The following is an 18699-nucleotide window of genomic DNA, read 5'->3' on the forward strand; positions in this document are numbered from 1 at the left end:
TAAAAAAAATTCAGACAGTGGGTGGTGGCAGTGGTTCCACATTACCTCATCTTGAGTCTTTCTCCACGAGGCCCTCAGGCTTTTTTTTTTTCCTTGTTGGAAGCAGAATATTATATCTAGAAGAAGAGTAAGAAAATAGTTCGTCTTTTTTTTTTTTTTTTTAAGTATTTATTTATTTGACAGGGAGAGACAGCACAAGCAGGGGGAGCAGCAGGCAGAGGGAGAAGCAGGCTCCCCACTGAGCGAGGAGTCCGACGTGGGGCTCAATCCCTGAGCCAAAGACAGATGCTTAACTGACTGAGCCACCCTGGCGCCCCTCAACAGTCGGAAAGTTGAGGGTGGGAGTGAGCTGCAGTTGTGCTTTGCTCCTAGGTGTGTAATCTTATGCAGCTATGAACTAGGCGTTGAACTGTGTCGTCCTTTGCAGCCTCCAGAAGATGTGTTAAAGTCCTAGCCCTAGTGTCTCTGAATGTGATCTTATCTGGAAATAGGGTGATTGCAGATGTAATGAGCTAAGATGAGATCATTCTGGAGAAGGGTGGGCCCCTCATCCAATATGACTTGATGTCATACCCTGTGAAAATAGAGAATGGGTGGGTTGCCTCTGTAAACCAGAGGACACTAAAGATTGCTGGTAAACCACCAGAAGCTAGGAAGAGGCAAGGAAGGAGTTCCCTGTAGGTTTCTACAGCGGACATGGCCCGCTGACACTTGACTTCAGACTTCTAGCCTCCACAACTGTGAGAGAATACCTTTCTGTTTGCAAAGCCATTCAGTTTGTGATACTTTGTTACCATGGCCCTAGGATACTAACAGGCTGTGTAGACCTTTGTTTTCTCCTCTATATGATGGGGATAATCTTATTTAGGAGTGATTGAGAGTAATTAATTAAATAAGGTAGCCTATATAAAGTGACTGTCAAGTGTAGCAATTAGTACATGAGAGCCTCTGTTACATTATTTTTATTATCATCATAGTTAAACTTTTGTTCCACACTTTTTCTCAATGTGGTATAAATTTGTTTTACTGGATTATGTTTCCATTATTTTAGGCTGAATATAAAAAAGCAGTAACCACAAATCAGTGGCACCGTAGATTAGAGTTCCCAAGTGGAGAGACAATCGTTATGCACAATCCAAAGGTAATGTTATTGTTTAAGATATTAAAACGTTAAGTTCATTTTAATAATGATTTTGCTGAATGTGCTTGATACATGTTCATCTTAATTAATTTTTGTAGGGATATATTTATAAGAAGTGCATTGTTTTTAAAAGCTTGCCATAGTTTACATTGATCATAGAAACAAAAATAAAATTTAAATTTTTCTCATGAAGTTTCTGCTTATGGCAGTGTGTTAGCTGAAGTTCATTATGCACCACTGAAGATGCTTGATAAATGTTTGCACTTGAGCAGAGGTCAGCAGGCTTTTTCTGTCAAGGGCGGGAGAGTAAATATTTAATTCTTCATGGGCTGTGCGATCTCTGTTGCAGCTGTCAGCTTGCCGCTGTAGCCTGAAAGCAGCTGCAGATAATATATGAAGCAGGGGGTGTGCTAGTGTAGTGAAACCTTATTTATATAGGCGGTAGCTCACATTTGGTTTGGAGGCCCTGGTTTGTCCATCCTACCCTTGCTGGTGGTTTGTTTCAACTTTTAAAAATAATGTCCTTCCTTTTCTTACTTGTGTTGTCTCCGTGCACTAGTTTTTTTTAAAGATATTAATTCGCGGTGTTCTTTCATTTAGCATACTAATCACTCTGAGTCCCAGGTTCCTCACCTGTAGTAAGTACCTTCCAGGGTCCTATTTTAGATAAAATGAAGTAATTTATACAAAAACATCTAGCATCGTGCTTGGCATATGATAATTTTTCAGAACATAGGCTATTTATGTCAGAGAAGTATACAAGAAAACAAAAGTAATTTTAATGTCATCACTTCTGCAGTTCTTACTGATACTGAAATAAAAACATTTATATGCCAACAGAATTTAAACAGTATAAAAAGGGATCAAATAAAAAATAAAAGCCTCTCACCTCTGCATTTCCCATTTCTCCCCCTGATGGTAATTACTTTTAACTTACGTTTTTATTTGTTTTTGATGCAAACACAAAACTTTGCACACCGTCTTGCATGCCTCCTTTTTTTTTAGTAGAAAAATTTCTGTGTGACTTGCGACTAAATTTAGTTGATTTAACAGAATGTATTTTTTCCCAGGAAGTGGTGGGTAAATCAGTTTTTGGCATTGAAATTGAATTAGTAGATTAATTGGGAATCTTGCTACTTAAAGAATTACGCCTTAAATATTTTTGTAAGATGAAGATTTCTCCTTTCTAGGTAATTTTTCTTAATTTGTTATATGTAAACCTGGATTTTTATGTTACGTTTTTAAGGTGTACTGCTTCTGATTTAGTTGTAGTATTTTCCAGTGTAAGCATTAGAATTAGTGGTATTGAGTTGCCTAGTTTTAATGGTTAATGTGAACCCTAGCAGGATTGTTACAAAATTGTTTTGGGAGAGTAATACTAGTACTAGACTTGTAACTGTTGATACTATGAAGTAATTATGTATTGAAGTAATTTATTTAGCCTGTCATGGAAATCAGTTTGCTCATGAGGTCTTCATAATCTTTCTGTCCTGTCTTCAAGGTTATTGTTCAGTTCCAGCCTTCATCAGTGCCAGATGAATGGGGAACCACACAAGATGGACAGACGAGGCCCAGGGTTGTGAAGCGTGGAATTGATGATAACCTTGATGAGATTCCTGACGGTGCGTATAGGTTGTTTAGGGCCAAGGTCATTTTTAGACTCCTCTATTTTAGCATCATTTTTTAGGGAGACAAAAAAAAAAAAGCATTTCTTAGGCCTACCTGCCATAACATGCAGAAATCAGCCAGGTTGGCATATATCTTTCTTTTTATTCTATTACTTTTATATCTGTTTATTTTAAAATTGAGAATTCTGTTGAAGATATACAAACCATGTGACATAGATTCTAAAAAAAATGTATTGTTCTGAAGAAGCGCTTTGCTGGTTGAAACTAGGCTTTTGGCAATATTTTTGGGCTTTTGTGGTCATGTCTCGTCTAGTGTGTATTCCTCTAGAGGCAAAGGTGGCAAACTTTCTCTGTTAAGGGCAATGTAGTAAATATTTGAGGCCCTATGGACTTTGCTGCATCTGTTCATCTCTGCCAGTGTAGTGTGAAAGCATCTGTAGATGGACTGTAAACAAATGAACGTAGCCGTCTTCCAGTAAAGCTTTGTAAAAACCAGGCAGTGAGCAGGATTTGGCCTGTTTGGCCAACCAGTGCTCCAGTGTATGGGCTTTGGTTTCTCCTGTTACACCGCTGAAAATACAGATTTTATTTTGACAATTACGGATTTCATTTTTGTTTCATTGTCTTACGAAATTACAAATATAAGTAAGTGTTCTCATATTATGAATGTGAACAAAATCACCAGAGTAAAATAGATTGAACTGTAGTTGTTTCTATATGCCAGAGTAAAATAATAGATTTATCTTGGTTTTCCCATATATAACTTAAAGATGTTGCACTTTGTAGAATGTATATTATATAGGGAAAGGGAAAGATTTGGGGAAAATATTTTATTCATTTATTTATTTTATTTAAATAATCTCTACACCCAATGTGGGGCTCGAACTCATGACTCCAGGATCAGGAGTCGCATGCTCTTCCGACTGAGCCTGCCAGGCAGCCCATTGGGGGAAATATTTTAAAGTTCTGTGTGGGCATATTGCTTCTCCATGTGGGGCTTAGTCTCCTGGGGAGTTCTGAAGAAATCACGAAGGTTATGGAGTCTCAGTAGGTACAAAGCTGCTGGTTATCATGTGCTCAGAGCCTCTGGGATCAGAGGTGGCGTGCTTCCTCCATCTCTCGGTCTAGTTCACTGTTATTTGCCAAGATGGACCTTGAGTTTGTTCTTCTCATTTCATAGAGAGTAATGAAGTTTATTAGCTTGGAAGGGCCTTCAGTTTCTTTGCCCAGTTTGTGTTGACAAAAGGGATATTTAGAATATTGCTACTCAAATACGAAAACCCAAACAGTTTCCCAGGTTGTATGTAGGCATGTGTGTATTTCTTTTGTAGGGGAAATGCCTCGGGTTGATCATTTGGTGTTCATGGTGCATGGCATTGGACCTGTGTGTGACTTGCGCTTTAGAAGCATTATTGAATGTGGTAAGTATTAGTCATTTTATTTCATGGAATGAATTGAGAAGTGATAGAAGAACTTTTTTTAAAAAAATTTTTATTTTTAAAAATTTTTTAAAGATTTTATTTATTTGCCAGAGAGAGCAAGCGAGTACACACAAGCAGGCAGAGAGGCAGGCAGAGGCAGCGAGAGAAGCAGGCTCCCTGTTGAGTGAGTACCCCGATGCGGGACTCGATCCCATGATCCCGGGATCATGACCTGAGCCGAAGGCAGTGGCTTAACCCACTGAGCCACCCAGGTGTCCCAAAGAAGAACTTTTAAATGTTAATTTTTAAGATGGTTTCCAGCTGTTTACTATTGTCTGAGGAACTGTTAAGAGGAGATTTAAATGGTCACTGGGAAATAATTTATACTTGATTTGCTCTTATGATGTATGTAACTCTTAAAATCTTAGACTGAAGGGTTAGAAGGGATCTTGGAAATAATTTAGCCTTTCTGACAGATAGCCTCTGCCTAGGCACTTTTGGCAACTAGGTATACCTGTGCATTGAAATGATTTAAAATGAATTGTTTGAAAGAAGTTGTTTAATGGAACAATGAATGTACCTGGTGTACTTAAATTTTTGAAGTTTTATTTTCATATCTGTATAATAATAATTCATATTTATTACCTGATTTGTGCCAGGCATTTTGCACGTATCATATTACTCACCTCTCACGATAAACCTTGGGGGTGCAGGTGCTGTTGCTGTTCTCCTCTCTCTTAGGTGAGGCACTGAAGTCCACAGGCTTAAGTGAACCTCTCCCGTATCATGGTCTATGGGTTCCCGAGCAGGGATCCTGTGGCAGACAGTTTGATTCCAGAGTCTGTACCCATAGTGCCATGCTGCCTTCTAGGAACGGTAGTTAAATGTTTTTCAGTCATTTATACATTCCTCTAAGACATTGAAAAAAAAAAGTTGCCAAAAGGTTGGGTTTTTTCCTTTTTGGACTGACTGTCATTTTTATTTTTCTTCTTAAAAGGTTTGTTATATAAAAACTACTAGTGTATTTGAGAGAATCGATAAACTACCCATCAAGTCAGGAAATTTAATCAATTTAATTTGTCTTCCCTGATTTTTTTTTTTTAAGTGGATGATTTTAGGGTGGTTTCTCTGAAATTGCTGCAGACACATTACAAGAAATCTTTAGACGATCGGAAAGTAAGCAGAGTGGAATTCCTTCCTGTTCATTGGCATAGTTCCTTGGGTGGGGATGCCACAGGTGTTGACAGGTGTGTGGACTTTGATAACTCGTTGTTTAGATTAGTCAAACTTAGATTCAAAATTTAAACCAAAATATGAAGTCGTTTATTGTAACTTCAACATATGTGCTAAAAAAATATATTCCTTTATTTAAATGATATAGTTGCTCTGACATATGATTTAAACTCTGGCTGTTAATGATTATATGCCGCTTTTCTGTGTGCACATGCATATGTGTGTGCGCACATGTGTGCATGCATATGTCTGTATAGATATTTAGGAGAGTCTGAGAAACGTCATCCAGTTTTAGAATGCTGTTCTAATCAGTAGCAGTTCAGGACAGGGGCTGTCCTGTACGTTGCAGAATGTTTGGGAGCACCCTAGCCTCTACCCACTAGACAACATCCCAGACCCCCAACAGCCAAATATATCTCCAGTCCTTGTTAAAAGCCTGCGACTTCTGTAGGCACTGTGACAACGAAACGTGCCCTACTCTGTTTTGCATACTCTCAATTGAGAAACATAGATTTAGATAATATTTACTGTAGGACACAGGGGTAATAACGTATCTGGATTGTAGTGAAGATTATAATGTTTCAGGGCACGTGGTTTATAACACTAATTCTACAAACAGCATTCTGTGTTATTCTGTATATTCTTTCATGGTAGGTCCTATTATGATGAAGGGCAATCTTTCTCTGTGGATGTTCATGAACTTTGCTATATTCTCAAATCAAGAAAGATTTTCAGTGCATGAAACTCCTTTCTGATTCCTTGTTATATTCCATGTCATCCTTCCTACCACAATTTTTGTCAGGTTTCCTGATTTCCAGTTAATTGGAAGAAAAATGGAAGAATAGAAGAAAAATAAATTAAAAATTTTACTTATGCCTTATTTTATGTGATAACTCTTCGGAGAATCCCCAAAGTCGCAGTATAGTTGTATGCACACTTACACCTTTTTGCTTTATCTTGGTTCATTTATAATAACTTTGTCTACAGTATCAACTCGTAATTAGTCTGTAAGGTTTTTTTTGTTTTTGTTTTTGTTTTTGTTTTTTTTTAAGATTTTTTAAATTTATTTTTTTTGACAGAGACACAGCGAGAGAGTGAACACAAGCAGGGGGAGTGGGAGAGGGAGAACAGAGTTCCTGCAGTACAGGGAGCCCTGTGCAGGGCCATCCTAGGACCCTGGGATCATGACCTGAGCTGAAGGCAGGCGCTTAACAGCTGAGCCTCCCAGGTGCCCTAGTCTGTGGGATTCTTATACTCATTAGAAATCACTGTCTAAGCTTTAAAAATGTCTGTAGATGTAAGGTGGCTAGTGACTGAATATACTTTTTTTCTTTTCTAAAACAGGAACATTAAGAAAATTACTTTACCAAGTATTGGTCGGTTTCGTCATTTTACCAATGAAACCTTGCTAGATATTTTATTTTACAATAGCCCCACCTACTGTCAGACAATCGTGGAAAAAGTGGGAATGGAGATAAACCGTCTGCATGCACTTTTTATGAGTCGGAATCCAGACTTCAAAGGAGGAGTCTCTGTTGCTGGTCATAGTTTAGGTAAAACTGTCAAATATTCACATTTTAAACATAGTTTTTGTTGAGTTATCACTGCTTTTAGTGAGGGTGACATTATTAATACAAAATTTAGAATTAAAGATTTTAAGTTTTATAAAGGTGGACATGAATATGTTGTTTAGGTTCTGCCTTTGCTTTTCAGTTACTTAGGAATGCTTTATATTTTAATTTATTCTGATGTTTGGGAAAAACAATATTGATCAGATCTTGATTGACATTTAACTTTTGTATGACTTCTGCCTAGGGAGTTTGAGGAAAAAAGGAGAATTTACTTAGTGGTATAAAAGTATTAGTCATATAAAGCAAAATTAATTTTTTTTTTAGGTTCTTTAATATTGTTTGACATCCTGTCTAATCAAAAAGATTTGAATTTGTCAAAGTCTCCTGGGCCTTTTGCTGTAGCTAATGGAGTTGTGAAGCCGCCACATTTTCAGGAAAAGCAGGTATAGCCCACTTAACGTATTTAGATTAGAGATAAAGCCAAACAGTTTTCTAAAGTCTGAACTGTTTCCTGAATTTCTTTTTTTTTTAAGTTTATTTAAGTAATCTCTACACCCATTGTGGGGCTCGAACTTGCAATCCTGAGATCAAGAGTCCTATGCCTTTCTGACTGAGTCTGTCAGGTGCCCCTGAAATGTTTTTATAAATCAAAGTACCCTGAGGTTATAAGCATGATAGAATCATCTTAGCTCTTTTGAGTCTCTCACTTGTCTTCCTTATGGATTATAAATTTAAATGTGAGAGAAAGTTTATGATTAAAAAAATGTTAAGTAAATTATTGTAGAATATGGGAATGAGTGATTTCTTCAATTGATACACTTTTCTTAGAATATTCAAACTTTGGATGATAAAATACCTAAAATTGTGATTTCTCTATGGAGCAAACTTGTTTAGGATTTACTGTAGATCAGGAGACATTTTATGGGAGTTTTTATGAGGTTTGCAATGTTCCCCTGACATTTTTTTTTTTTTTTTTCCTTAAGATGCCTGAAGAGCCAAAGTTGACTTTGGATGAGTCTTGTGACCTTGACGTTGAAAATGAAGAAGTCCTAAGTTTGCAAGAGACTCTGGAAGCACTTAGCCTCTCTGAATATGTTAGCACTTTTGAAAAGGAAAAGATTGATATGGAATCTCTGGTACTGAGGATAGTTTGATCCATTCATCCGTCCTTCCTTTCCTTCCTTTCCTTCCTTCCTTTTCTGGTGGGCCGCAAAGCAAAGTTTATTGAATGACAGTAAAGTGATCGTACAAAGCTCCGGAAGAGGAAGGGGACCTGAGAGGGTTGCTCTGATCCCTTTTTTTTTAAACTTTATTTATATAAAAAGATTTTATTTATTTGACAGAGAGATCACAAGTAGGCAGAGAGGCAGGCAGAGGGAGAGGGGGAATCAGGCTCCCCACCACACAGAGAGCCTGATGGGAGGCTCGATCTCAGGACCCCGAGATCTCAACCTGATCCAAAGGCAGAGGCTTAACCCAGTGAGCCACCCAGGCGCCCCTAAGATTTTATTTATTTGTGTGACAGATTGAGAGAGAGTGCGAGAGAACGAGTGTACAAGCACGGGGAATAGCAGGCAGAGGGAGAAGGAGAAGCAGGCTGCCCACAGAACAAGGAGCCCGACACGGGTCGCAGGACCCCAGGATCATGACCTGAATCGAAGGCAGATCCTTAACCGACTCAGCCTCCTGGGCATCCCTGTTTGATTCATTTTGGTTTAAAATTGTTTCTCCTATTTATAAGATCAAAAATTATGAATCATTTGAGTACTCTTATAATAATTTCAGATAAGGCAGAGACTTAAATGTTTAAAAATTGAAAAACACAGTTTCGTTTGTTTTTTAGTGTAATCTGGGAGGGCTTCTAAGTATGCCACAAAACCCAGAAGCCATAAAAGAAAAATTGCACAGCAGGAGATGCCCTAAACAACATCTAAAGGCCAGTGATAGATTAAGAAGAATATTTGGAGCACACGTTAGAGACAAAGGGCTTATTTCCTTATTATTCAAAGCTCCTATAAATTAGTTGCACAAAGACCATCAACACACTAGAATAGGCCAAGACTGAACAAATGACGTACAGAAAAGGAAGTAACAAATGGCTTCTTGTCATACGAAAACTCATGAGAAAAAGGCAGATTGAAAGTGCAATGAGTTTTTTTTAACCTTTCGGTTTGGCAAAAATAAGCTTGTTCATATAATATGGGGCCAGGATGAGGGTAACTGGGCATGGTTTACATATGGTTAGTAAGACTATAAGTTGGTACATCCTCTATGGAAAGCAGTTTAGTAATACCTTATTATTTTTAAAATTTTTATTTTCTTTTTGTTGTAGGATTAACTTTCTTTTTGATGACGGTTTTAGTCTAAAATGATAGTGTTGGAAATTTTTTATTTTTTTAATTTTTTATTTAAATTCAATGTAATTAACATGTACTATATTATTAGTTTCATATTATTAGTTTCAGTGATTCATCAGTTGCATATCACACCCAGTGCTCATTCCATCACGTGCCCTCCTTAGTGCTCATCCCCCACTTACCCCATCCCTCCCATCTACCTCTCCTCTAGCAACCCTCAGTTTGTTCCCTGTGGTTAAGATGGTAATACCTTTTAAAATAGAAAAAATACCCCCCCAAAATGCAAAAAATACAAAAAATATTTTGCTCCAGCAATTTGCCAGGGATAATTCCAAATATAGGAATATTGACACAAGAGTATCTAAGGGTACTCGCGACAGTGCTGTTCATGATGATAAACCCTGAGAAACACCTACCAGTCCGCTGGTAGGGCACCAGTGAAACAGTTGAAGGCGCATGCATGTAATGGAATGCAGCTGTTGAATAAATGAGGCAGTGTCCGAGGTAGTGGTAGGAAGTGATTTCTAAGATATGTTATGTGAAAAGAGCGTAGTTCAGTCCCATTTGCCTCGCAGGCTACACACACAAGGAAAACCACTGAGGTGCTGTGTATACGGAAGGTGTTTCTGGAAAGAGCAGATTGGAGAGGCTGTGAGAGAGCTAGGTGGTTGGAACAGGAGCAGAGGGAAGAGACTTCATTGTCTGGTTGACCGTGTAGCTTTTTAATTTCGTACAGAATGCATGTATTTTCTGCCAAAGATGACTAGAACGGTTTAGATGTGGAGGGCTCAGAGTTTATAGCCTAAGTTAATCGAGGATTTAAAAGCAAATTAACTTTTTAAAAAAATCGACTGGATCTTAGATTGCTTTCATTCGTCTGGTTTCTTTTTATCATTTCCTGATTTCAGTTTCATTTCATCAGTCATTAAACTGATTAACTAATGTGCTTGTTTGTTTATTTTCTTTTCAAGCTTATGTGTACAGTTGATGACCTGAAGGAAATGGGCATACCCCTTGGACCCAGAAAGAAGATCGCTAACTTTGTAAAACAGAAAGCAGCTAAACTGGTAAAGTTTATTTGTGCCCTAAAAACAGAAACCAAAATTCATCTTTGACTCTCTTATTTAGATTTTGGGAGTTTTTGTTAATACAGTATGGTTAGGCCGGCTAACGTGCTCCCTGCCCAAGGGCGCAGTGTGGAACTGATGTAAGCGCAGACCTTGGAGTCCGCCAGAACCGAGTTTCAACCCCAGCTAGGACGACTGACCTGTTTTCCTGGGACTGAGAGAATTCCCAGGGGGAAGGACTCTTGAGTTTTAAAATTGGTATTTGGGGATTTCCTGGTGGAAAAACTGGGTAAGCCCTGGACAGATGGATGAATCGGTCGTCCCAGTTCAACTGCTTATTAACTCCTTATTCATGAGCAATTTGCTTAACTTTTTTGATTCTTGATTTCCCTAATTTCTAAAATGTGAATGATGCTACCTTCCTTATACGGTTGGATTAATGCATGTAAGCTTAGCCCCTAATAAATATTAGCTCATTTTCTCTGTTCTTAGTTCTTATCATCTAAAGAGATAAGCATAGCCTCGCTAAAATCTCATGAAATAATAACCAAAAAAGCAAAAATTCTTAAAAATACAAAACAAAACAACAACTAAAAAGCATGTAGAAAGAAGGAAGAGCACTTGGGAAAAACTCAACTTGTTTCGTTTAATTTTCATTTATTTATTTATTCATAGATTTTATTTATTTGAGAGACAGAGTGTGAGCACAAGCAGGGGGAGTGGCAGAGGGAGAGGGGAAAGCAGTCTCCCCACTGAGCAAGGAGCCCAATGCGGGGCTTGATCCCGGGATCCTGAGATCATGATCTGAGTTGAAGGCAGATGCTTAACCAACTGAGCCACCCAGGTGCCCCTAATTTTCTTTCTTCCTTTTTTTTTTTAAAAAGATTTTATTTATTTATTAGAGAGAGAGCATGAGAGAGAGCACGAGAAGAGAGAGGTCAGCAGGAGAAGCAGACTCCCTGCAGAGCAGAGAGCCTGATGTGGGACTCGATCCCAGGACTCCAGGATCATGACCTGAGCCGAAGACAGTTGCTTAACCAACTGAGCCATCCGGGCACCCCAATGCCCCTAATTTTCATGTACTAATCAAATTAATTTTATAGAGATTCTCTAAGTACTTAGAAAAATTAGTTCTTAAGGTGGCTACTTTATTGTTGTAAACATGGTCTGTGTTATCTTTCCATCTTTTGAACTGCTGTAGTTCTTTTATTTGTATTATATATTTACACCTTAGTGTATATCACTTTGCATGTAACAGGACTATAAAGTCGGGACTGATTTGTTTTGATTAGCCTAAGCAGTTGAGTTATTTAAGATTTAATTAATATCTTTTGGCTCAGGTACCATGTCAATATTTGGGATTTGGAGATGAATTGAGGGTATGTGGTCTAGTTAGGGGCAGAGATTTGACCACAGGTGACTTACTGGTCCTGTAATAGTGCTATCCGTGCTGTCAGAGCCAGGGGAGTGGCATTTCTGGCCTGGGGAGAGGGGTGAAGGGCTGAGGAAGGTCAGAGAAAACTCCCCCAAGTGTTGATGTTTGAGGGGGAAATAGGCCTTCCAGGAGTGGGCTTGTGTTTACCTATGGCTGAAATAGCAGTTGAGCTGGGAATAGGGTAGGACAAGGGGATGGAGGCTGGTTCCACAGAGGCTCCCAGAGCTTTGGTTTACTTCCTCCTTTATGGAAGTACTTGGATCCTAAGTGTTCAGCGTAGTAAGTTTTGAAACTTTTTGCATCTGTGTAATCACCACCTAGAACAAGAGTTAGAACATTTCTGTCACCAGAGAGTTCTCTTCTGCTCCTTTCTCGTCCGCTCCTCTCTGTTTTCCTACTACTCTGGTTTCTGTCACTGTTGAGTTTTGCCTGTTCTGCCTTTTCATATAAATGGGATCAGCGCCACGTGCTCTTTTGTATCTGGCTTCTTTCACTCAGCGTATTTGAGATCGATCCAATTATTGCGTCATTTGCAGTTCATTCCTTCCTGTTTCTGAGTAGTTACTCTGTTGCGGAACTCTAACCGCAGTGTGCTCGTCTGTTTTTCCCAAAATGGGTTTGAGGAAAACTTGTCAGTGGCTCCACGCAGACATCTTGGGTGCAAACATGTTGAATGAAGACATTTCTCCTCAAATCCACATCTTTATAGGAAATATGTATTTCACAATTATATGGTACTTTAATCTGTCTAAAGTTGAGTTCATAAAGGAAAATAGTTGGCATTTTGTATTACAATTTTAAGTTCTATAGAAAAGTAGAGTGAAAAGTGTAGTGATAGCCAGTATTCAGATTTAACTGTAGCTGTTTTGCTGTTTTTTCTCAGTCTCTTATCATTTTTTTTTTTAAAGAATTTTAAATAGTAGAAACCATGGCGTTTCTTTCTTCCCTAAATATTTAGTGTGTGACTCTAAGAAGGATATTTGTCTGACACCACTCTGCCTAGGAAATTACTGAGCATTCCTTAGCTTTGAGATAGCTTGTTCCATAGAGCTAGCTGATGAACTTTTCCTCAGGGTTGTGTTGTGAAATGTTGCTGTTTCACAGGAACAGAAAAAAGCAGCAGCAGAGAAGAAGGCAGTGATGGCCGCTTCGACAAAGGGACAAGAGGAAAATGCTCAGAGAGCTAAAGAAATGACTTCCCTCCCCTCAGACTCTAACGAGTCCAAGCGGAAACTTCCAGTTGGTGCTTATGTGTCTTCTGTGCATGTTGATTATGAGTCTTTCGAAGTTGGCACTGGACAGGTAAGTTTACAAGTTGATTAGGGCTGCACATTTTATGTTGGAATCACATATCTTTATTATTGGGGTTGGCTTTAAATTCTTAAAATAGTCAATATTTATGGGGGGGTGGAGAAAACATTTTCTCTCAGTAAGATTGTGTGCATCTCTCAATTAAAAAATATTAATTTTGAAGTAAATTTATTTTTAGTTTTTCCACTGCTCGTTATTTTATAACATTAGTCCTTTATAGCTACTAGCAACGGAGTGACGGTAGTTTGAAAATCATGTGAATGCAGTTGTCTCCCGTTACATGCAGTTTGGCTTTCTGTGGTTTCAGTAACCTGGTCATCTGTGGTGTGGAAGCAGATGATCCTCCTTCTGACGTGTGGTCAGAAGGTCAGTAGTAACCGAACGTTACTTTCCAAAGCCTACGTCACTCATCCCGCTACATCTCATCACATAGGCCTTCTATCTTACATCATCACAAGAAGAAGGCCAAGTACAGTACAAGAATACATTTCAAGAGAGACAGACTACATGCACATAACTTTTATAGTATATTGTTGTAATTGTTCTGTTTATGATTATTGTTGTTAATCTCTTACCCTGCCTAATTTATAAATTAAACTTCATCATAGGTAACTATGGCAAAGACATAGTGTATAGAGTATGGTCTTATGTGAGGTTTCAGGCATCCACAGGGGGTCTTGGAATGTATCCCCTTAGATAAGGGGGGACTACTATATTCTTAAATTTCTTTGAGAAAAATTTGTTGCATTCACTTAACTTACATTTTTTAAAATTCACAATTCTTCCTTGCAGAAAAATCTTTTTTTTCTTTTTCAGAAAAATTTCTATAAAAATTGGCCAAGGAATAGACAGTGCTACATTTAATAATACATTTTAATATACTTACATCTCAATGGCTTAGAAGTATTAAAATCTTTTTAGACATTGTTACTTTCAGTTGTGTCTGTAAAGTTCCATTACCCTAAGTGAATTCATGACTGATTTAAAGAAGGCAGAAAATGGAACAGGGTGTTTGTAATAGCCTGTTCAAGCTTTTAAACACAATTCATTGATTGCATTCTAAAAATGTCTTTCTTTTTAAATATGACCAAATTTGAACATACTTTTTTTCTTTTTAAGATTTATTTGACAGAGAGAGAGAGAGAGGGAGCGAGAGAGTGAGCGTGCGTGCACTAGCAGGGGAGAGGCAGACAGAGGGAGATGGAGAAGCAGCCTCCCATGTGGCAGGGAGCCTGAAGTGAGGCTCGATCCCAGGACCCTGAATCATGACCTGAGCTGAAGGCAGACAGTTACTCGACTAAGCCACGCAGGTGCCCCACCTTGAACTTCAGCAAATAAAGGGCAGATATTTTCTCACTTAACTCTGAAGGCTCAGAGTATAGATTTGTGGAACGAGGGGTTCCATGTGACCAGGACTCTCTCACTGTGTGTCCCTCTCCGGGAGCTGACCTTCTCCATGAACCTGGAATCATGGGTGTCCTTGTAGGCTCATCTCCTTACAGCTTTATGACCACAGAGGAAAAGGAAATCTCCCCCGGTAGGTCCAGTTAGGAAAATGTGCTTGACCTGGTATGAGTTACAGGTCCATTAGCCAATTCGTACTGCCTGGGGAATGGGGCACAGGTTGTTTGTCCCAGCCCAAGTCACGTGCCACCTCCATGGTGGGTGGCCCAGTGTGGGCAAGTAGGGTCTATTACCCAAAAGGTTGTGGGACAGTGTAAACAATAGCCCGTGTGCATCATTCTTTGCCAGAAAGCCAGGAAACTGCTAAGCAAGAGAAAATAAAAAATACCATACTCTATGTAGCCAGAACTAACCTCTGAACTCTTTGAATAAGGCTTTCTAGACTTTTATTTAAGCATGTATTTATATATATGTTTTAACAAAGATGGGGAAATACTACATAAAATGTTTTACCAAAACATTTTCATTTTCATTGCCATTTTCAAACACTATTATGAATATATTCCTGTGTCAGTAAATATTTCTCTCATTATAATGACTACTGTTTTACTGTTTGGATGGATAATGATTTATTTTTTCGTTTACTCATTACTGGGTGTATTAGTTTATTCAGGCTGCCATGGCAAAGTATTACACACGGGGTGGCTTTAAACAACAGAAATTTATTGTCTCAATTCTTAGAAGCTCAAACTCCAAGAGCGAGGTGTCAGCAGGGCCATACTCCCTTTGAAACCTATAGCGGAAAACCCTTCTTGGCCTCTTCCAGCTTCCGGCGGTTTGCCAGGTGCTTCTTGGCTCCGAGATGCCGCTCTCCAGCCCTCTGTTTTCACATGCTCCTCCCTGTGTCTGCGTCGTCTTCCCTCTGTGTGTCTGTCTTTGTAACCTCATTTCCCCTCTTTATAAGAACACCAGATGTCTTGGATTAGGGCCCACCTAAATACCTTATTTTAACTTGATTACCGCTGTAAAGATAGTGGTAGTTCCGAATAAGGTGTGAGGTACTGGTACACGTGACCTTTTTGTGGGGGACACAGTTCACCCATAACATTGGACATGTAGGCAGTTTCAGGTTTTTCACTCTTTTAAGTGGTCCAGTGATGAACACTTTTAAACCAATTTTCAGTGCACATTCTTATTTCCTTCAGTTAAATACGTGGAAGTGGGGTAGGTGGGCCCAAGAATGTACACATGAAAATTCTGGTAGTTACTTCTACTTGCCCCTGAAAAAGTTTTGTCGGTTCGTACTCTCAGAGGCAGTCTATAAGACTAACCAACCCCCCTCAGTAACTCTGCTGCTGTCGTTCTCCTTTACAGATAGGTAGTGTTCTCACTTTTATCACTTTCTTCTGAAAAAACGACTTTTATGGAAACAGAAGATTCTTTCTTTCTTTTTAGTATTTCATTCATCTCTCTGATCACCTTGTAGGAAAAATGGCATCTCACTGCCTTTCTGAGCATTAGAGAAGGTAGATATTTTCTCATAAGTCTTCTAGGCATTTTTCTTTTGTGAAGTGTTGATTTTACCTACTTTTCTCCTGAGTTTCTTTTTCCTTTTTGGATATTTAAGAATTTCTGTGTGTTAAGGATATTAGCTCTTTGTCATCTATGTTGTAATTTCCAGTTGGCAATTTTTCTCTTAACTTTCTATTTTCTTCTTCCTTTTTTAAATCTGGAGCTGGGGGAAATGTATAATCTTGAGAGCATGTCCTGTGTGGCCCTCATCAGTAGCAGAAACCGTTGAATTTGCAAATATAAGGGCAAGCCAAGGATGAACAGCCTAGACTTGGTTAGAAGGGGCAGCCTAGTGTAGTAGAAGGTGCGTTGGATTTGGAATTCGAAGTTCTCATTCTGCCACTCACTGGTGAGTGCTCTTCGGTGAGTGACATCATCTCTCGAGCCTCACTGTCTCCATCTGAGAAATGGACACGATAATCTTGCTGTACCTCCCTTTCAGGGGGCCTCTGTCACGCGGTCGGATTATGCCGCTCGTCGTTCTTCATTGTCAGGATACTCGAGTGACAAAGACCTCTATCCTGCCGCTGAGCAACAAACAAAAGAGCTTTGTAAACCGTAGAGTGCCACGAATGTAGGGGCTTTCTCTTACTCTGGGCCGTTGTCAGTGAGGTGAGGGGCTAAAAGCAAGCTGCCTAAACAGGGGCTCTCTTGGGAAAAAGCATTTTTCTACTGGAAAGAAACTTGCTTGGACAAACAAAGGTGGTAGTTTCAAGAGAAGTAACAGTTGTGAGATGCTTAAAATAGGCCAGGCTCTGTGCTAAGCACTGTATGTGGATGAGGTTATTCATTTTTTGACCCCATTATGAGTTTGGCATTGTTATCCCCATTTTGTAGATGAGGAAACGGGCGGAGGCAAGAGAGGCTAAGAAACTTGCCCGAGGTCACACAGTAAGTTGTGGAGCCAGGATTTAAGCCCAGGCAGTTTGAATCTAGAATCTACAGTTTTAATGGTATTTATAATTATAATAAATACAATGCTTACTATATACTGTGTATGTTATGCTGTACAACAAGTAAAATATAGACAGAGGATGTAATAGTCCATGAAGATTTTACCTTTTTTTTTTTTTGAAGATTCTATTTATTTGACAGAGAGAGACACAGTGAGAGAGGAAACACAAGGTGGGGCAGTAGGAGAGGGAGAAGCTGGCTTCCTGCCAAGCGGGGAACCCAATGCGGGGCTCGATCGCATGACTCTGGGATCATGACCTGAGCCACCCAGGCACCCCCAGTCTGTGAAGATTTTAAAGAGAAATTTTTTGTCCCTTTAAAATAGCTGACAATGATTATAAGCATTATAAACCATGCCTAGAATGGCACCATCTGTGTTAACATGCTTTTAATTAAGTGCAGTTCCAGCTTGAACTTCTGAATTTTTTATTCTGTGACCTTGGAATGATGATCTTATATTGTTTTTTGATTCTTTCTAGGTTTCTGTTGTTTACAACGCATTAGACTTTGAGCCAGAGATTTTCTTTGCCTTGGGATCTCCAGTTGGTATGTTTCTCACTATTCGAGGAGTGGATAGAATAGATGAGAACTACAGACTTCCTACGTGTAAAGGATTCTTCAATATTTATCATCCAGTGAGTGACTTGAACTACTTTTTATTTTGAAAAAGATGAAACACCTACATAGAAACACTTATTAGATCATCCTTATAGAGTCTCAGATTCTTATTTCTTAGGAACTAACTCTCATTTTGATGTACAACTCAACTCTTTGTCCTAATAGAGAATGGTCTGATGCTGTCCAATAAACTTTTCTACCAGGAAGCCTTTGTTTAAGGAAATAATTCTGTTGCTTTGCTTGCAAAGCCAGCTTTACTCACAATTTAGAAGTTGTCTTATAATTACCAGTAGTAAGTCTTCTTATAATTACCACTTGTGAAAAAATCAAAATCTCTGGTTTGTTGTTACCCGTTTTGTCACCCAGTCAAGATACATAACTCAAGATAAAAGAACTTTTCCTAAATTTCCACTTTTCTTTACAGCTTGATCCAGTGGCTTACAGATTAGAGCCTATGATTGTTCCAGATTTGGACCTGAAAGCGGTTCTCATCCCACATCACAAAGGCAGAAAAAGACTTCATTTAGGTAAAAAGCAAATACTATAAAAACTTGTTTCCTTTCTGTCATTTTGTAATCTGTTAGTCATAACGAATTATGTCCTTCCTGTCATTTGTAATTTAATCATGAAAATTTTAACACTAGATCCTTTCTCATAAAATTAATGTTATTTAAGTGCCTGCTGTGTTTGGAACCTGTTTATTAAATGTTCAGAAGAGCTATAAAGAAAGTTCTGAATGAGTCGCTTCTCCTTGATGACTTTCTTCTTGGTGTGGTGTTCTAATGGTTGAGATACTTAGGAATGGGGGAAGTCAGTACTAAAGTGATGAGCTACATCAGATTGATAGAATTTGGTCATAATTTCTGGAGTTAGGAAGCAGAATAACACTTGAACTAAGGACCAAGAAGAAATAAACTTGATGCTAAGTCAAATGAGCTGTTACTTCCTTGCTAACTATATAAACTTTTCCAATTAAAAATATCCATT

General features: G+C 38.7%; 1 protein-coding gene across 4 annotated transcripts in view; it reads left to right on the top strand.

Moving 5' to 3' along the window:
- The window catches only part of LOC111144908 (SEC23 interacting protein), a 41389-nt gene that overhangs the window by 12696 nt on the left and 9994 nt on the right, over positions 1 to 18699 (top strand). For all 4 annotated transcript variants that reach the window (XM_022499506.1, XM_022499505.1, XM_022499508.1 and 1 more), the window contains exons 5-15: positions 1052 to 1141; positions 2643 to 2763; positions 4101 to 4190; positions 5296 to 5437; positions 6768 to 6976; positions 7319 to 7437; positions 7978 to 8130; positions 10323 to 10418; positions 12958 to 13155; positions 17574 to 17729; positions 18137 to 18239. In XM_022499506.1, the coding sequence (XP_022355214.1) occupies positions 1052 to 1141; positions 2643 to 2763; positions 4101 to 4190; positions 5296 to 5437; positions 6768 to 6976; positions 7319 to 7437; positions 7978 to 8130; positions 10323 to 10418; positions 12958 to 13155; positions 17574 to 17729; positions 18137 to 18239 (1477 nt within the window). The remainder of the gene's footprint in view (positions 1 to 1051; positions 1142 to 2642; positions 2764 to 4100; positions 4191 to 5295; positions 5438 to 6767; positions 6977 to 7318; positions 7438 to 7977; positions 8131 to 10322; positions 10419 to 12957; positions 13156 to 17573; positions 17730 to 18136; positions 18240 to 18699) is intronic.

Source organism: Enhydra lutris, unplaced genomic scaffold (genome assembly GCF_002288905.1).
Source record: "Enhydra lutris kenyoni isolate GAN:26980312 unplaced genomic scaffold, ASM228890v2 scaffoldscaffold12, whole genome shotgun sequence".
NCBI classification, from domain to species: domain Eukaryota; kingdom Metazoa; phylum Chordata; class Mammalia; order Carnivora; family Mustelidae; genus Enhydra; species Enhydra lutris.